This window comes from Phytophthora infestans, genomic scaffold (genome assembly GCF_000142945.1).
Source record: "Phytophthora infestans T30-4 supercont1.33 genomic scaffold, whole genome shotgun sequence".
NCBI classification, from domain to species: Eukaryota; Oomycota; class Peronosporomycetes; order Peronosporales; family Peronosporaceae; genus Phytophthora; species Phytophthora infestans.
Genome location: NW_003303726.1, coordinates 522,779 through 539,024, shown reverse-complemented (window position 1 = coordinate 539,024; position 16,246 = coordinate 522,779). Strand labels below are relative to the sequence as shown.

The following is a 16,246-nucleotide window of genomic DNA, read 5'->3' as shown; positions in this document are numbered from 1 at the left end:
GCTGAGCTACGGGGGCGTTGGGGTCGGAGAAGGCACGCACCGTGGTCTGGAGTTGGAGCTGTGGCTGGAGGCTTGAGGGGTACGCTTGAAAATCGCTGAATGAACAGCGAAGAAGACTGTCGCAAGGTAGCCACCTATTTGCAATTCATTGAATTGTTATTTAAGCCTATCCACTGTCATCCGGAAAAAATAATCCGACCGTGATTGGCCGGATTCCACCCGGCATGACTCAGTCATTCCGTATGGCGACCATCCGGACTGGTGTCCGGAATCGGCCAATTACTGTCCTGGGGCACACCAACCATTTCTGAATCTCCACTACTGCAGCCAAGCATCATAGACCATTGCGGCTACTCCTTCTGCAGCTAGGGCGCTCGCCTATCTGGCCTCTACTGCCACCTGCGGAAGCAGTGTCTTGTCCGCTCTGCTCACGAGCGCGAACATTCAACAGTGCGGCACGGACCACTGAGATCCCGGACCAGGCCACCATTGACAAGATGTGCGCCTCGACTGCCTGCAACACCCTGCTCGCTGACGTGAAGGCCATGAACCTGGAGGAGTGCCAATTGCCGGTCGGTGTCGGTTCCAACCTGAAGGCCGACCTGGTAGTCTACGTGCCGTCCAACTGCCCATCGACGTCGGCTCCCAGCCCGGACTCGCCTGCCACAAACGCACCTGTTGTCGACACCCCGACGACGCCAGACAACTCGACGAACCAGGCCGAGCACACTGCCGCGCTAACCAAGACCCCCATCGCTTGCTAACCGCGTCTTCGGATCGACTTGCAGCCAAGTAGCCCTTGCGAGTACTTTGCTGCTTTTTGAGCCCCCCCCCTATTTCGTCACGTTCTGATTATTAACCGTCGTTTGCTATGTGCATGTTGAAGTCGCTCAACCGTTATTAGCGGCTATTATTACCTTCAATGACTATCATCCTTTGAAACACTTTAAAAATATTGTCACACACTTTGTAGTAGAGAAGTTTTGTTGAGGTGCTTTTCGCGCACAACAAAGAATCGGCTGCTCTTGGAGAGAGGGGCTTTAAGATGTTTATTGTTTCTAGCTAGGCCAGTTGAGGATATGGCTTGAGGACAGTGCATGTTGGGCTTGGTGTTGTCCTAATAGGACAGTGGTCTGAGTTGCAGTCTGTCCTAATAGGACAGACTGAGTGTCCAGTTGTCGAGTGTCCTATTAGGACACGCGGACCCTGGCTTGTTTCGTCCTAAAACTCATTGTGCCGTCCTAAATATGGGATTGTTTATGAGCCGAATTGCTAGTTTTTTATCCCAGGTTTTAGGACAATAGGACACTTTAGGACTCCTAGTAGGACGCATTCTCTCCTACCAGTTTGAGCGCCGTAAAAGGAAGAATTATCCAAGGAGCACACTCCGCCACAAAAGACACTGGTGGGAGCGATCGAAATTCAGTGAGCGACGTAGAAGGCGTAGAAAATAGGTTGCGACAGGTTGTTTCTACCGGTCCGGTTGCGACAAACGTTTGATATATTAAAGCAAAACACGCAGCTGTAGTGACTTGGAGATCTAATTGCCTTTTAGCCGTCGGTGGAGCCACGATTCCTCGCGAGCTTGGACACGATAGCCGCGCACTAATTTCCCCGGAGAGCTCGGTTCCACCCGTACTTCCACAAATACACCGCGAAATACCCCAGACGGTTAGCGTGATCCACACCTGAGCTTCCAATCCATGGCAACCATCCCATCATGCGCGAGAACTTGGACCAGTGATTCTAAGTTGCTTGATATTTGGCGTTGGTAGCGCCTGTCAGGCCTTGGCGGCACATTATAGCGCCCACACGACTGGGAAAATCGTCGAATGGAAGCCCGACGTTCACCTGTGTCCCTGTAGCTGATAAGTTAGTCCATAACGGCCAAAGGTTATCAGCACTAGACACTGCTCGTGAACCAGCGTCGGCCATGACATTATCGTTTCCAGGAACGTGTTCCGCCGTGAGAACAACGCGGTATTGTAGCTCAACCAGGGACAATAGTCTGTTGAGAACCTAAGAAGTGGGGTTTCTGCTGCTTCGACGGTTGGACCACGAAATAGCACTCGAGTTGTCGATGTAAAGGCACACATATGTCGAGCCAAGTTCTTTGTTTTGTTGCAAATGCTGACCACAGAAGAGAGAAACCAGCACGGCGCTACGAACTTCCCGCCCGTTGATCGAATTAACACGGGTCTCCATTTACAGCACAAGCTTCTGAGCCTCTGTGGATTACACTAGAAAGTACGCAAACATCATGGGGTCCAGGGCACACAACCCGATGTCTGACGCGTCCATGCCAATGTGTACAGTAGGTATAGCAATACCGGCAAACTGCACAACAGAGATCTTGTTGAAGCGGTCTCCATCTAAAAGCACGGCGCGAAACCAACAAAGACATCGCGAACTTCCTCATTAGTTGCCAATTGCGCCCAGGATGCATAGCAACAGCTGACACGTGGATTCGCTGGTAAAACGAACGTACAGTAGAAAAGCACGCAGCTACGTGACGTAAGCTTCCAAGGAAATTATTGAGATCCGGTTTGGAAGCACGGTCTGTCTGAAGTAGTTGTTGAATGCGAAGCTGTGTCTTCAGCAGTTTCTCAGCTGGTAGCAATACAGTACCGTTGACGGTATCCCACAGAAGCCCGAGCGCTTGGCCAGTTGTCTACCACGCTGTGAGCTTCTCCCCGTTGATAGCGCTAGGCCCAATCACCGTTGCCATGGCTCTTCGCAGCGCTATTGCAGCATCCGTGCAGCGCGTACCGTGGTTTTCTCCACCCAAGTGGGATCATGACACCACACGCTGCCTCCGAACAAGTCTATGTGTAGCTCAGACCCTCCTTCCGGTTGAGGACTCGTAGCGATGATTGATGACAGTCCCTGTCAACGAATAAAATGCCGGTAAAGTACACCACACAGAGTCAAATGATAGATCAAAAACCACGTTGTCTTCAAAGAGAAACTCGAATATGTGTACCCCATTCTCATTGACCGGCACGTGCCGAAAAGCACCGGAAACGTCTCCGAGCAGGAGCATAACCTAAACAACTGGATGCTCGCTTCGTAGTTTATGAATGCGTCGCGCAATGTCGCGACGTGACTTGTAGCTTCCGTGGGAAGTTATCTCTGTCAGTGAAGTCGTTGATAACACGGACGTCATCGTCAGCCCCAGAGACGTGACGCCTGTTTTAACCGAAGAAAAGACCCTTCGGCCACCGAACTTTGGCCCGAAACAAGAGCTGATTAGGGCTGTTTAATCGGTTGATTCTTCGCGTCGAAAGGCACCACATCTGTGGATGATGGTCCAATCATGAAAGGCGCTACCTCGAGTGACAGCTTTTCCATTGTGCCGACAGGACTAATAAACACTTGAGACCAGGTCTTTCTCCAAGATGAGATACCAATCTTACCTCTGGCATATTGCAATACGTCGCCGAGCTTTCTCCATGCTGTTGGTGCTGATTTGGTGAATGTTCGGACGCCGTGACTGCTGCGATCGCTTTGCCGACGTCCATAGTCGCTGCACTCCGCATCGAGCGATGGTATTCCCACGTCTACAAGCCCCCTGATCTATTGGGTCGACGGGATCGGCCTGTTTATACAGAACCCAGTTAGGACGAGGATCACGAGCATCTTGACCTCGAGCTAGCCGAGCAAGTTTTGGCAAGTTGAAGTGCAATCGCCGTGCGAGCTCTGATAGAAAGCTGACTGAGGCCGTGTTAATTACGATGGCTCTTTGTTGACCAGAGGTGCCTTGAGATTATACTGATCAGCACACTTGGCCACGTGTCGATGAACGTCACTAGACGAACGCATATAGAGCGACCGGAGAATTCTTATGGTGTTGGCCACCGGCACCGGAACTTCACGTGGGTTAGTTGGATGTGTCGCGCTGCGTTCGATTGGGTCATGTTGGTCCTCACCATCAATTACCCTTGTCATCTGCTGTGAGACCTTTATAGTTGTCGACGATGTATAATTTAACGGCCTCTGGCAGTTGGTTTAGCTTGAAGTGAGACTGCTTCGGGTCAAAGCATTCACCATTACCGTTTCCCGTACATCCTGGCTTCGATATTGCCTTCATACAGAGGCGTTTAGTATCTTTAGTCGGAAGTGCTTCCAATACTGCAGAAAGAAGACTGGATATTCGGCGGGGACGCTATCCTGGCTTCGTCGTGTCCGATCCATGTCGAGTCCGTGCGGGATCGGCGTCATTGTGACGATTTTGACTTCTCACCTCCATCGATTCGTCGTCGGTCCGGGAAAACTCGAAGCGAACGATGGCTGCTGTGGCGTCGCGGGCTACGACACAACTGCGAAACTGGGAAAAATTTCTTGTTTACCTATAAATTACTTTGTTTCCATACAAATCCGTCGGTGTCGCGAAGACCTCTGTAGCGATTTATAAAAAAGTTGCAGTATCAAGAAGACCGACACCTAACAGGTTGAAAAATGCGAGCCAAAAATGCGCAGCGACTGCAACGCGTTGAAGAGCTCGCTCCTGCAAGACGCCGCCCTACAGGCCGAAGATTCCGTTCTTTCGGAGAGGTCCGTCGAACTTGCCGTAGATTCCAAAGCGCGGACCCTGTCGAGTAGTCCTGCCCCCCGGAAACGAATAATAGACAAACCGCCATCATTGAATCCATACTCAAAGCGTCGCAAAACAATTGGTTGTTGTCCAAGAAAGAGCACCTTCTACATAATCTTCAAAATATCAAAGCATTTTTACCTGTATAACGCTCGTTGATGGCCGATAGATCAACCCGGGGTTGCGTTGTAGACGGCCGAAACGCAACCCGTGGCCATAATTGCCAATAGTCGTCGTCCTCGTCGCTGCCTTGGTCAGCAATGCTGAACTCGTCGGGATCTCCCGCAAAAGTCTCGTGCGGCTTTTTACCCAGCCCCAGATTCTGCTCTCTGATGCTGTCAATATCTGCCTAAAGTTGCTCCCTCTCGACGTATCTGATAGCTCTCGCTACCGGAAAATCGCGTGGACTCGATGGGGAATTCTGACTAGATTTAAGTGGTGTCTTCGGATCCCGATACCGATCGGCACGAATCTTCTTTTGTGGTCCCATGGCCACATCCAAAATGTGTTGACGCCGGACATAGACCACGTGGGGATGATTAGGTCAGACCAAATCCACTGAGTGATCGGGCTCAAATGGAAACGTTATCATGGACTGCACCTTGGAAGGCAGAGCACCTCTTCTCTTCCTGCAGGCTGTCCACACCGCGTTCTGTTACTCCAAGAGCTCTTGCGTATTAAGCACCATGTCGGATGTGCCGGCTTCAGTCTGAAGTGCGTAACTTACAGGATCGACCTTGATGATGCGCGGGGTGGGGTCGGTGAGCGTGGCTGAAACAACATTTAAGTCGCAGAGAATGGTAACGATGGACTTGTCAACGAGTGCATCATATCGTGTGATCACCACTGACCGATACAATCACCGTAGGGTTGGGCAACGCCACTAGCCGAGATACGTACTCCCCTGGCCACACTTGTCCTTATTGGCATCTACAATCGGCCTTGTCATTACATAGGCATTTGGACAATCGAATATAATCCAAAAAAGTGGTCAACATTTCGTGGTCGTGGACGTCTGACTGAAAAGGCTTAACCCTGAACTCGTATTTGTGCCTCTAACTTGAGACGTCGACTTATATTTATTTATACAAAGTTTTTTAAGTGAGAGATCATCAGTTTCCGGTTGATGCTATGAAGCTTACGATGAATTAAAATACATTGTTGTCTTTGGCATTTGCGTAGTTGTCGCTGCCTTGCGCGAACTTGGTGTAGAGGCCGATGTATTTGCGGTGGCGGTGCTACACTAGAACATTTCCTACCGCAAAATGAGAGCAATGTACTTCAGTAAATACTCCTGTAAAAGGGATTGATATATATACTTATTTAGCGAAGACTATTCTAGACCTGATGCAAACGCACTTTTGATAACTGTCTAACTTAACTAATATAAACCTTTGCGTGGTGTACGACACACGGTTTATTCGGCGAATAAAAGCCTTTTCGACTGAAATTTTGAAGATAACACTGTCGTTTTTATTAATCCTACAGCAAAAATATGAAAAAGCTGTAAGTAATACAAAGCAAAAATTTGATAATCAAAACTATTCTTAAATATTTAGCAACAAGCACTAGAAGGACTATTTAAGACGAAATATTTGTTATCAGGAACCACAAGTTTTTTAAACAGTTGGTACTTGGGCGACCACATAGTACGTGTGTGTACATCAGCGCCGCCTACTAATTGTAACTAACAGGCACACAGGCAGTGAGTGCCCTTGTCATGGTGCTCCACCGTTGAAAATTTGGGCAATATTTTCTGTGATGTAGACCACATACAATGTGTACGACACATAATGCGTTCGGCAGCAAATATCATTTCTAGATTTCGTTTTTAGTACGAATTCGAACTTAACAGCGATTCTTGTCCAATGTTGTGTTTCTCTCGTCCACGTTTAAAAAAAACTTTGTTTTTGCTGCCCGGTCGCAGAATAAGGGCGTTTAACTATTAACCCTTTAAAGCGGGGTTTTATTCTGTATTATACAGAATAAAGCTTTATCTTGATTAAACTATTGACAGAAGAATGCAACAATTTATCTGATGGTAGCTGTCTCGCGAATCATGTGAGGTGGACACTGCGAAAAAGTGCAAAGACATCGTTTCTACGGACAAAAACTTCGCAATGTATCCACCATACGCTATTATCTGGGGTTTTGATTGGCTACTGCAGAATAAAAAAAGATCGCAATGTCTTCTGTAAGGTATTTCCCCTCCAAAACGATAAGTGAGATTGGCGGCTTCGCGCCATTTTGGATGGCCGCCGGAGCTTCATCGCTACGCGGCAGAAGTTCGCTCACCAAATTTTCGGCCAGTTCTAGACTAGCAAGAGTAGAAGAAGAACTAGGCTTGAACTGGCCGAAAAGTTTGGTGAGCGAACAGTCTATTGATTTGACTACTAACTAGCTAACTACTGTCTTCTTTCTCTTCGTCAGCGCGCTTACGCTTGCGAAAGCGTATGCGCTTCTTCAGGTGTGCTGGAATCGCACTTCCGTTTCGCCAGACCTGGTGCCAAATCTGGCTGCACGTGAGCGTGTTGCCGCTATCCTCTCTCCGAACGCGATTACATAGAGGTACGTAGCCGGCGTGGGATTGAGTGCACTGGGGGCAGAAGTAGCTGCTTTCAAAGCTTTTCGTTTGGGGCGTCGCCATTGCCGAGCATACCTTGCAAAGGTGCTGACGACGTTTGTTCTTCCCATTTCCATCATACATGTCGTTCGTATTCTGCAGGGCGTGTGGCTGCGTTCGAATTGGCTCCGTAATCAAATCCTCTGCGTTGGTGTTTGCACGCAATATGGCTTCGGTTGTTGCTAAAAGCTCCGTTTGCAGTCTTCGCATGTACTCTGCGTGCGTCGGTATGCGTTCTCCCTTTTTCTTCAAGATGAGTTTGTGCAGGATGAACCCATTGACAATCGCCATGTCAACAAACCCCAAGAATAACTGGCGGTAATATTTTTTGAAAGCCACACATCGCTGTATCGAATATCGCTGCAGTCGCAGCTGGTCGTGCTGGTCGACACCCCCCATACCAGTATGATAATCGGCAACCAGATGGGGACATGGTACGTCTGCACGAACACTCTCACCCTTCACTCGGCGTCTCACACTAGTCATCGTCGTTGCACATCCAGTCGCAATCATAGACACAGGTTTCGAGTCCATCCAGGACACAGTAATGAGCTCAGGGAAGTCTTTGGCTTGAGCGACGCGATACGTCCCTCGGGGCATACGCTTGGGCCGCGTTTTCTGTGTGAGCGCAAAGTTGACTGGCCAGCCCAATCTGTCGTTGCGGTGCGTTCCCACGTAGTAGTAACCCCTCCGAAGTAAATCCAGTACCAGTGCACACGAGCTGTAGAAGTTGTCAGCGACAACAAGTCGCTTTGCGGGTTGTCCTTCGAGGGCTTTGTTCACGTTTCGTATAACTGCCTTCTGTGCCGTTCCCTTTGCTGCCGCTGGATTGTTAGCCGCGCCGAGATAAACTTCAATTCTGTAGCATACAGAAGAAGATACAGCATATTGTAAGTGACTTCACTCGTATTCTGTGAAAAGAGGAATTGGCAATCTGTATGATACTGAGAAACACCCCGATACTACTGATACTACTAGCAATTCTGTATCAACGTACCGAGAACAGTAGCCAGTCTCCGCGCAACACGTCATGTAAACCTTAGTCCCGTACTTGTGCGGTTTGTCCTTGTTGTAGACGCGCACCGGATTGAACTTGCTCCTGTTTGGAATGATGCCTTCGTCAAAACTGATTCGCGGCCCCAACCGGTAGCCACGCCGAAATGTTTTCTCGAGTACCTGCAGTACCGGTCTGACTTTCCATGCCTTGTCCTTAGACGCATCTGCAGCGTTGTTACTAGCGAAATGCAGGTAACGAGTGATCATCTTGAATCTGTCTCTCTTCATAAACCTGGAGAACGTTCCACGAGGGACTGCGCCATCTTCTCGAGTAGACCAGTGGTTTTCCAGGCCATCCGTATGAGAACAAAGGGTTCGAGCAACGAGGAGACCAATCACGTGGATAATTTCGTGAGCCTGGATAGGTTTTACTCGCCGTAGCTTCTCTTCAATCTCTTGGACAGAGTCGACCTTCTTTTGGGGATCCTTTGCTTGTGCTTGAAGCTGCTTCTCTCGTTGCTGACGTGCGACAAGCGGGATGCAAGCCTCGCGATACAAATTCGTCTCCTTCTGAATCACAAACCAGAGCTTCTTGGGAAGAAAGTAGAAAAACATTCCTAATGAGGACTCTGCAAATGCTGCTGCAGATCTAGTTGGCCCCCAGTTTCCGTCGTACAACTGCGCGGCTTCAAGAGTCAAATCACCTGTTTTCAATATAATACAGAGTTAGAAAAGAATCAAAAGAGTTATTCTGTAGACGACCGACTTACCAGAATTTTGCTCGTCATAAATGTTCCACCCAGAAGCTCCCAAGCGCCGCATGTCTTCGTCGGCTTGCACAAATAGCTCACTGTCCTCCTCACAGTCGCTGTCAGACTCTACTTCGCTTTCGTAGTCCTCTCGTGGCGACACGGGCACATCCAGCTCATCATCGAAGTCACAACCAATACGGTCGTTGTCATCTTCGGCTTCATCGCACAGATTCACATCATCTACAGCAACTGACCCGAACAGCTTCTCTCCACGTAGCGCATCCATGAAGTTCTCTCCATCAAACTCATCAATCCCGTTGAAATCGTCCCTTTCACTCTTCGACTCGTCGGCACGTTCATGACCCGAGCGTACATCGTATTCCGGATCCTCATACTAGTAGTGGTGCTCCCTCCTTCTTGCTCTGTATCTGGCTGAATTGCTTGACCTGCTTGAGTCGACAGTGTAGAAGCTGAAGTACGCGGAGGGAAACTCGAAGGAGGAGTTGGAGGAGTAGGCGTCACCTCCAAAGTTGGTGCCGCTTGTTCTTCCGCTGGCAGCACTTCTTCAACCGGCGCACGACGGCGGGCCAACTCATACGCCGCATTCTTTTCCCATGGGGATCCTTGCTGGGAGTGATGGCAAAGGTGAGAGCTCCAGCAACCCCTGACGACGTCCAAATGTCATGAGTTCTTGTTCGCCTGCACATATCTGTCAGTACTGTGAGTATATATACCGAGCTGTCTGCAGAACGTACCAACGAAGTATTTAACTCCGCGCTTCTCTGCATCCAAGCGGCCAGTCACACTGGGCATCACGTACGTGAAGTCCGCACTCAGTCCTTTAGGCTTCCTCGCTTTCCATCCTGCCTTGGATAGCTCGCGCCATAACTGCTTGAACGGTTTCTCGTTGGGAGCGTTCATTCTCGAATAAATCTAAAATCTGTGGTCACCAACAACTGCCGAAAATAGCAAGAAACTGAATTTTCAAAACCTCCAGTCATCTTATACTGTCTTTTCTATTCAATTCGAATTATCCCCGGCTATCTTCCCTTCGTAGATCCTTCAAGATCGATCCACCCATCTCTACCCTTTACAAACACAAGCATGCGAGGAATTGCGACGATTACAAGCTTGCTGGAAATTATGTCCTGTCATAATTCTTATTCTGTAGAATACAGAATAGCGCTGTAAAAGGGTTAATTTCCTCGGTGTATCATACTATGGTAATTTACGAAACAGCTTTTATTTTTTATCAGTTATTATGTTTTGTTCATAAGTCACGTTTTTACTTCGACTTCTTCTTATCGGAGTTTTTACTCTTGTCGCCGTGTTTCTTCTTGTCAGATTTCTCTTTCTTGCTTGCTTTACCGGGCCGCTTCTCGACTGTCTTCGTGTTATCTTTCGGCTTCTTCTTCACTGATATGTCCTTAGACTTCGATTTGGCGTCCGCCGTCTTTGATTTTTTCGCTTTGTCGTTCGTTTTCTCAGTCTTCTTCGTCTTGTTCTTCCTGCTACTTTTCCCGCTTTTCGTCTTGGATTTTACCTTCTTGTCCGTCGTTTTATCCTTAGATTTACTTTTCGTTTTGTCCTTCTTGTCCTTAGCTGTGGTGGGTTTCGTCTTTGCAGTCGCGTTCTTACCTTTTTTGCCCTTCTTCCCGTCTTTGGCCTTGTCATACGTCTCGCGCCAATTCGGATCTCCTTCCTTTGCAATAGTTACTGCAGCATTCTTCTTCTTGAGCTTGCGACGCATACGTTTCATGGCGTAGCGCTCCATGGCTGCGCGTTTGCGGCGCTTCCGCCACTCCATCAAGAAGCCAATCAGCAGCACTAACCCGACGCAAGACAGACCGATGATCAGACCCCAGGGTAGTGGACGCTCGTACACCCACGTGTGTTCATTTCGACCGTCCTCGAACGTCTCGTCCACATTACCAGCAGGGTCTCGAGCACGGACACGCATCCGAAAAGTACCGGAGTCAAGCCAACTCTCAAAATCGACTTCGCCTAGAGTTACCGTCCAGTTACGCACGACGAGCTGCTCCACTGTATCGAGTAAAAAGTACTCGAAGACGGAGTAAGGTTTGTCACTTTCAAACTTAAACACAGTGTCCGAACTGCCACTTGTAGGGAACAACGTGAACTGTGCACGTGGTCGACGAGCATCCCGATACCAGACGTCGTTGTCGTAGTAGTCTGGCGCTGTAAGGCCACCTAGAACGAGCACTTTACGCTTGAAGACTACACCGGCATGACCCGATCGTGGCTTGGGTCTCCATTGGCAAATACTCTCTTGCACATCAACAAACACGTCTCGAAGGACCTGGACTTGATCGACCCCCAGTACGTCACCCCACCGGAGACGACCAGTTCTGGTGTCTACCACCTTACTGCCAATGTGTGTACAGCCGTCCCAGTTGGTCTCGTCTTGAGTTGTAGCAGTTGTTTCTGCTGCTTCCGCGTCGCCATTGGCTCCTTGGATCACCTTGACATGAGCAAACTCTTGCCCTTCATACTCTGACGGTTGTATGGTACATTGTTCTACCACAAGTTTGGCCAATGCAATGTAGTCACAAATTGGCATTAGGTCACGTAGAGCTATTGTTTGGTCGAATGAAAGACTCGTAAGGTCTTGAACCGTCTTCACCCCAGCAACACCCAGCGCTAGAGCGTGTGTGTCCACCATTGTCCGCAGATACGACACGTCACTTGTGGGTCTTATATACTCCACAAACGCGGTATCGGACGAGTAATCTTTGATCCAATTGGAGTTCCCTCCTTTCCAGACCCAAACATCTTCCAGCGTTCGCTCTGCATCCTCTCCGAACATCAAGATCAGTTGATCATCTGGGTCATCGCCTGAGGTTTGATCTGTAGCGCCTGGCAGCATTAGAGTCACATGCTTTGCTCGTGGTGTCCATGGCGCTGCCTCTGTTACTCGAGTCCAGGTAGACCCAGTAGCACTGACCCAAATGTCATTCAATAGCTCTGTCTGTGCTTGTCCTGTTCCTTCCTCTGTCTTTGAAGCCCCGGTACGACCACCGAAAATATACAGTAGAGAGTTGAATACCACCATCGAATGTTCACCACGAGGAGTGAACTCTGCGTGAGGGGTGAGCATCTTCCAGTGTTGACCGTCTGTGGATGTCCAAATGTCGTTCAAATATGCGCGATAGCCGCCACTACACGCATACTCTTCGCCTGATGGGCGTTTGCGAGCGTTCTCTTCGACACCGCAGTTGCCTAACTCAACTAACGCGAATCCTCCAGACAAAAACAGGGCGTTATTGAACACTGCAACAGCGTGGAACTCACGTGGCGACCACATGTTGCAGACGCAAAAGCCGGTTGCTGTCGCCTCGTCTACTTGACATGATGCGTCACCTTCACACTGGTCGTCATCCTCACATTGAAGCTCTGGACGTGAAGCTTTGTGCACTAAAGCGCTCTGTGGATAAGCGCACCCTGGAGTCACAAGTTTCCACGATGCGCCGGCGTCACTGCTACACCACACGTCGTTCTTTAGCACGGCAAACTCCATCCATCTAGCGTTGAGTGGAGCCATAGTGCCTGGCCCCGTACCACCGCGTTGTTGCGACTGGGGTACTGGAAAATGCTCACGAGCTCGACCACCGAAGACAAAGAGCTCGTTCTGGAAGGCAAGAGCGACGAAGTTTCGGCGAGGAGAAAACATGTTATCAGCTAAGTATGCACCAGGAGGTTTAGTGGGGTCATCACATCCTGAAGGAGGATGGACAGCCCAAGCAGCGGTAGCACAGGAGATCCACTCTGTGTAGGTCACACCTCGAGGTGGTCGCTTGCCGTTATTGGTCTGTAGCCACGTTACATTGGATACAATTTGAGGTAGAGGATCCCCCCACTTGGTAGTTTTGAGGATATTTGTCTGCAAATTCCAAGTGGGGTCGGTTGTACTCCATACGTCGTTGCGCATTGCACCACCGCCAGGATACGCTCTCAGGTCCTGTGAGCCTTGGACGTTCGAGTCTCCACCTAATACAAAAAGCCTAGCCTTCTGTCCCGTACTGCGCTCATAGTCATCACTGAAGTCTAAAGCTGTCACTGCATGACCATGTCGACTTGTCCACGGCGTGATCTCTCGAACCGCTACATTGGTGTATTTTGCACCACTGACTTGGGCCCAATTAGCTGCATCTGTGTACCGCAAAGGTAAAAGGAAGAGCAACGATCCCAACGAGAAAATTGAACGCCAATGATGCCGGGTCATTTGCAAACTGTCGTCGCATGTTGAAGACGATCATCTCGCTATTTGTAGACGGCTATTTTGACTTTGATAAGAAAATATAAAACTAACGTTTCATAGTAAGCCAACAATTTATTTAAAGTACATAATATCCCAGTTTTAATCAGTATTGCTATTTGTTTTTAGCTTAATGGTACCTAGAAACCGATGAAGCGTTTTGACATCTCGTGCAGCGCACTAGACATCGATTTTAGAATTGTTAAATTTGAATTTTGTGGTATGGGAGCGGAGAAGCGCGTATTAATACTACGTACGCAATGAAGTTACACCGGTTAAAGAGGACTATTTGGGATGCTGTGTCTTTTTTCTCGACGGTTATCATTTGGCTAAGGAATGGGAAATATTCGAACATGCCGCTTTGTCCAAAATGTCTTCCGTTCTTCTGGATTGACTGCTGTTATAAGTGCAATGAAAGGAACTATGAGCGATTTCGTCGACCAGGCAGATCCAAATCAAGACGAAGACTACTGTATCATTTTCCAGCTACTTCCTGGACCCAAATCTTGTGAACCGATGCATTATGGCAGTGTAGTAAATCCCAAGCGAAAACCAATCAGCACTCGACAAAGCGGGAGCCACCCCGCTGGAACTTATAGCCAAGTGTATTGTATCGGGTAAATCGTAGAATGAGTCTCGAGTCTGATGGTAACCAGATCGAGCTCAATTATCAGCTTCTTTCTAAGGCGTCCCTCAGAAAGTTCGCTGGGAAAGTTATAAGAAAGATGATATGTAGTTGGCCTGGTTCCTAATATAAAACCCGGGTCGGACCTTACTAGCCCGACTGGGAAGACACGCAGACCCATCGCCTGAAGATGGCAAAGCTGCCAGGCGCCCTTGGGTCGTCTCCGTTGAACTATGAGGGAAACCAAGGTGAAATACCTAGGATTCACTACACAGCTCCCGAAGCTTGGTTTCCCCACTACCCCTCCGCTCGACTTGCGAAGGTTGTGGCGATATCACCCAGAGCGCATGACCAACGGCTGGCAAGCGTCTGACGCTTACAACCGGACTGGTTTCTTGAGGCGCTGACTGGGTGCTCGAGATGTCTGCTGACTGCGGACACGCGGAACTTGGCCCACGGTGGCTGTCATCATTGATCGAGTTCGACGACCTAGAGGAAGCTGAGGATCTTGGTCCTCGGCACCGGTGTGCCCTTGGCTGTCCTCATCCAAAGTACGCTGAACTGTTTGCTGGACACTTCGAGGTTGTACCTCATCCGCGTCGTCGCTGTCACGCCGAACGGTTTCTCCATCGGGGTGACTTCGTTTCTTCCTACCGCGAGGGCGGCCATGAGGCTTCTTGCCCTTCACTGATTCAGGAGGTGTAGACGCTGTGCTGCCGTCCTCACGATCTATCTTCTTCCAGTGATCCGTGAGACGAGGGTCTTCAGCAGTGTCCACATATCTCTTCAATAAAATCTTGATGTCCTTATTCAAAACTTGCATTGGTTCGTAACAGTCTTCGATCGTCTGTAGGCCCTTCCAGCTTACTAAAATATCAAAGTCCTTTGTAGCATTATTCCACTTGTGGTCCTTCAGCTCCTTAACTGCTAAGATGATGCCTTGAGCAGCTACGTGTTCGAGTAGCTCATCCGTGACATTTAAGCTGTCGTCTGCGTACATCTTTAACCGTGAAGGGTGCACATCATGTTCTTCTCCTGTAATCAGGTGCTCTTCACGAAAGGAGTGGGAATCAGCCCGAGTCACTCGATACGGTCCAACCCAATTCACTTGGAGTTTTTTTCCACGTTTCTCATCCGTTCGGGATCGCAAGACGTAATCTCCAACGTGAAAGTTTACGATATTCTCTCCTCGTTCGCGCTTCTTGTTCAAAAGTCTTTGCTTCAGTCTTTTGTCTTCAACCACCTCATGCATCTTCTGTAAGCTGCTTCTCAACCGATTTAGGTAGTCGTCTATCTGCTCGCTCTGTGGAATCTGCTGTAACTTGTTTCTCACTGGTAGATAAAATTCACAGAGGGGTGTAGGCCGTGGCAGTCCAGTGAACAGCTCGACTGGCGCTCGATTCCCAAGAGATGGGAGTGCTGTATGGTTCAAATTGGCTTGCACCATCGGAACCAAGTAGACCCAGTCTTTGTATCCAATTTTGTATGTTAAAATCATTGCTCTCACCACTTGTAGTACATCCCGGTTCACACGTTCAACTGATCAGTTAACCCACGGACTATACGCAAGTGTGAATGACTGCTTCGACCGGAGACGGCGACTCAGCTCGGCGACAATCTCGTTCTTGAAATGGGTTTCACAATCAGACACCCACTCAGGAGGAACACCGAATCGTGAGTGCCAATCCAGTAAAGCTTCAACCACAACACTACTTTCGGCTGAGTCTGCAACAACCAATTCGCAGTAATGTGTGGCGTGATCCTTCATAACCAAAAGATATTTGCTGCCTCCAAAGCTTTCACCCATGTAAAGAAAGTCAAAATGAAGAACACCATTACGTGTACGACACTCAATCACCTCGCTCCACGGACGTGGGATAATCTTCTCCCCTCTTGAATGCAGACAAAGCAGACACTTCTTAACGAAATTTGCGACCACATCTGAGAGGTGCTCGATGGCGAAAAGCCGTCCCAGGTGTGCAATCATGGCTTGTTGGCCGCGGTGCCCTTGAGCGCCACAGTGCGCAATGATGCACAGCCGCTGAAGTAACTCTTTTTCTTCATATGGGATCCACAGCTTGTCCTCCAGGGTCACGAGACCATCATCATTTCATTTACCGTGAACAGGAGCCGCGTTCTTGGCTTGTATTGCCTTGAGTTCCACCAGTGTAGGCCACACAAAACGATCATCAACCAGAGGGCGCAAAGCAGACACAGTCTCAGTCCTTTGGTCTGGGCGAGCCCGAGCAACCTTCAGTCGTGTCACAGTTGGCGAATGGTTACCAGCCCAGCGGGAAATCATATCGGCCCATACATTATCAGATCCCGGTACATGCTCCACTACATACTGGTAGTTCATTAGCTTCATGGACCATCGTAA

The 16,246-nt window shown here is 49.0% G+C and overlaps 2 protein-coding genes and 1 pseudogene across 2 annotated transcripts; 1 reads left to right on the top strand and 2 right to left on the bottom strand.

Moving 5' to 3' along the window:
- Positions 1–400: 400 nt before the first annotated feature.
- Positions 401–758, top strand: PITG_23028 (annotated as a pseudogene; the record flags this gene model as incomplete).
- Positions 759–1,746: 988 nt separating this feature from the next.
- PITG_14841 (uncharacterized protein) lies at positions 1,747–5,543 on the bottom strand (the record flags this gene model as incomplete). The annotated part of the gene is made up of 10 exons (XM_002898994.1): positions 1,747–1,851; positions 2,489–2,671; positions 2,770–2,886; positions 3,331–3,364; positions 3,417–3,598; positions 4,244–4,319; positions 4,527–4,591; positions 4,635–4,701; positions 5,254–5,365; positions 5,495–5,543. 10 exons carry the CDS (start codon positions 5,541–5,543, stop codon positions 1,747–1,749), a joined length of 990 nt encoding a protein of 329 aa, XP_002899040.1.
- A 4,707-nt stretch (positions 5,544–10,250) lies between these two features.
- On the bottom strand, positions 10,251–13,208 carry PITG_14840 (uncharacterized protein; the record flags this gene model as incomplete). Its single annotated transcript, XM_002898993.1, has 1 exon — positions 10,251–13,208. One exon carries the CDS (start codon positions 13,206–13,208, stop codon positions 10,251–10,253), a length of 2,958 nt encoding a protein of 985 aa, XP_002899039.1.
- Between the last annotated feature and the right edge of the window lie 3,038 nt (positions 13,209–16,246).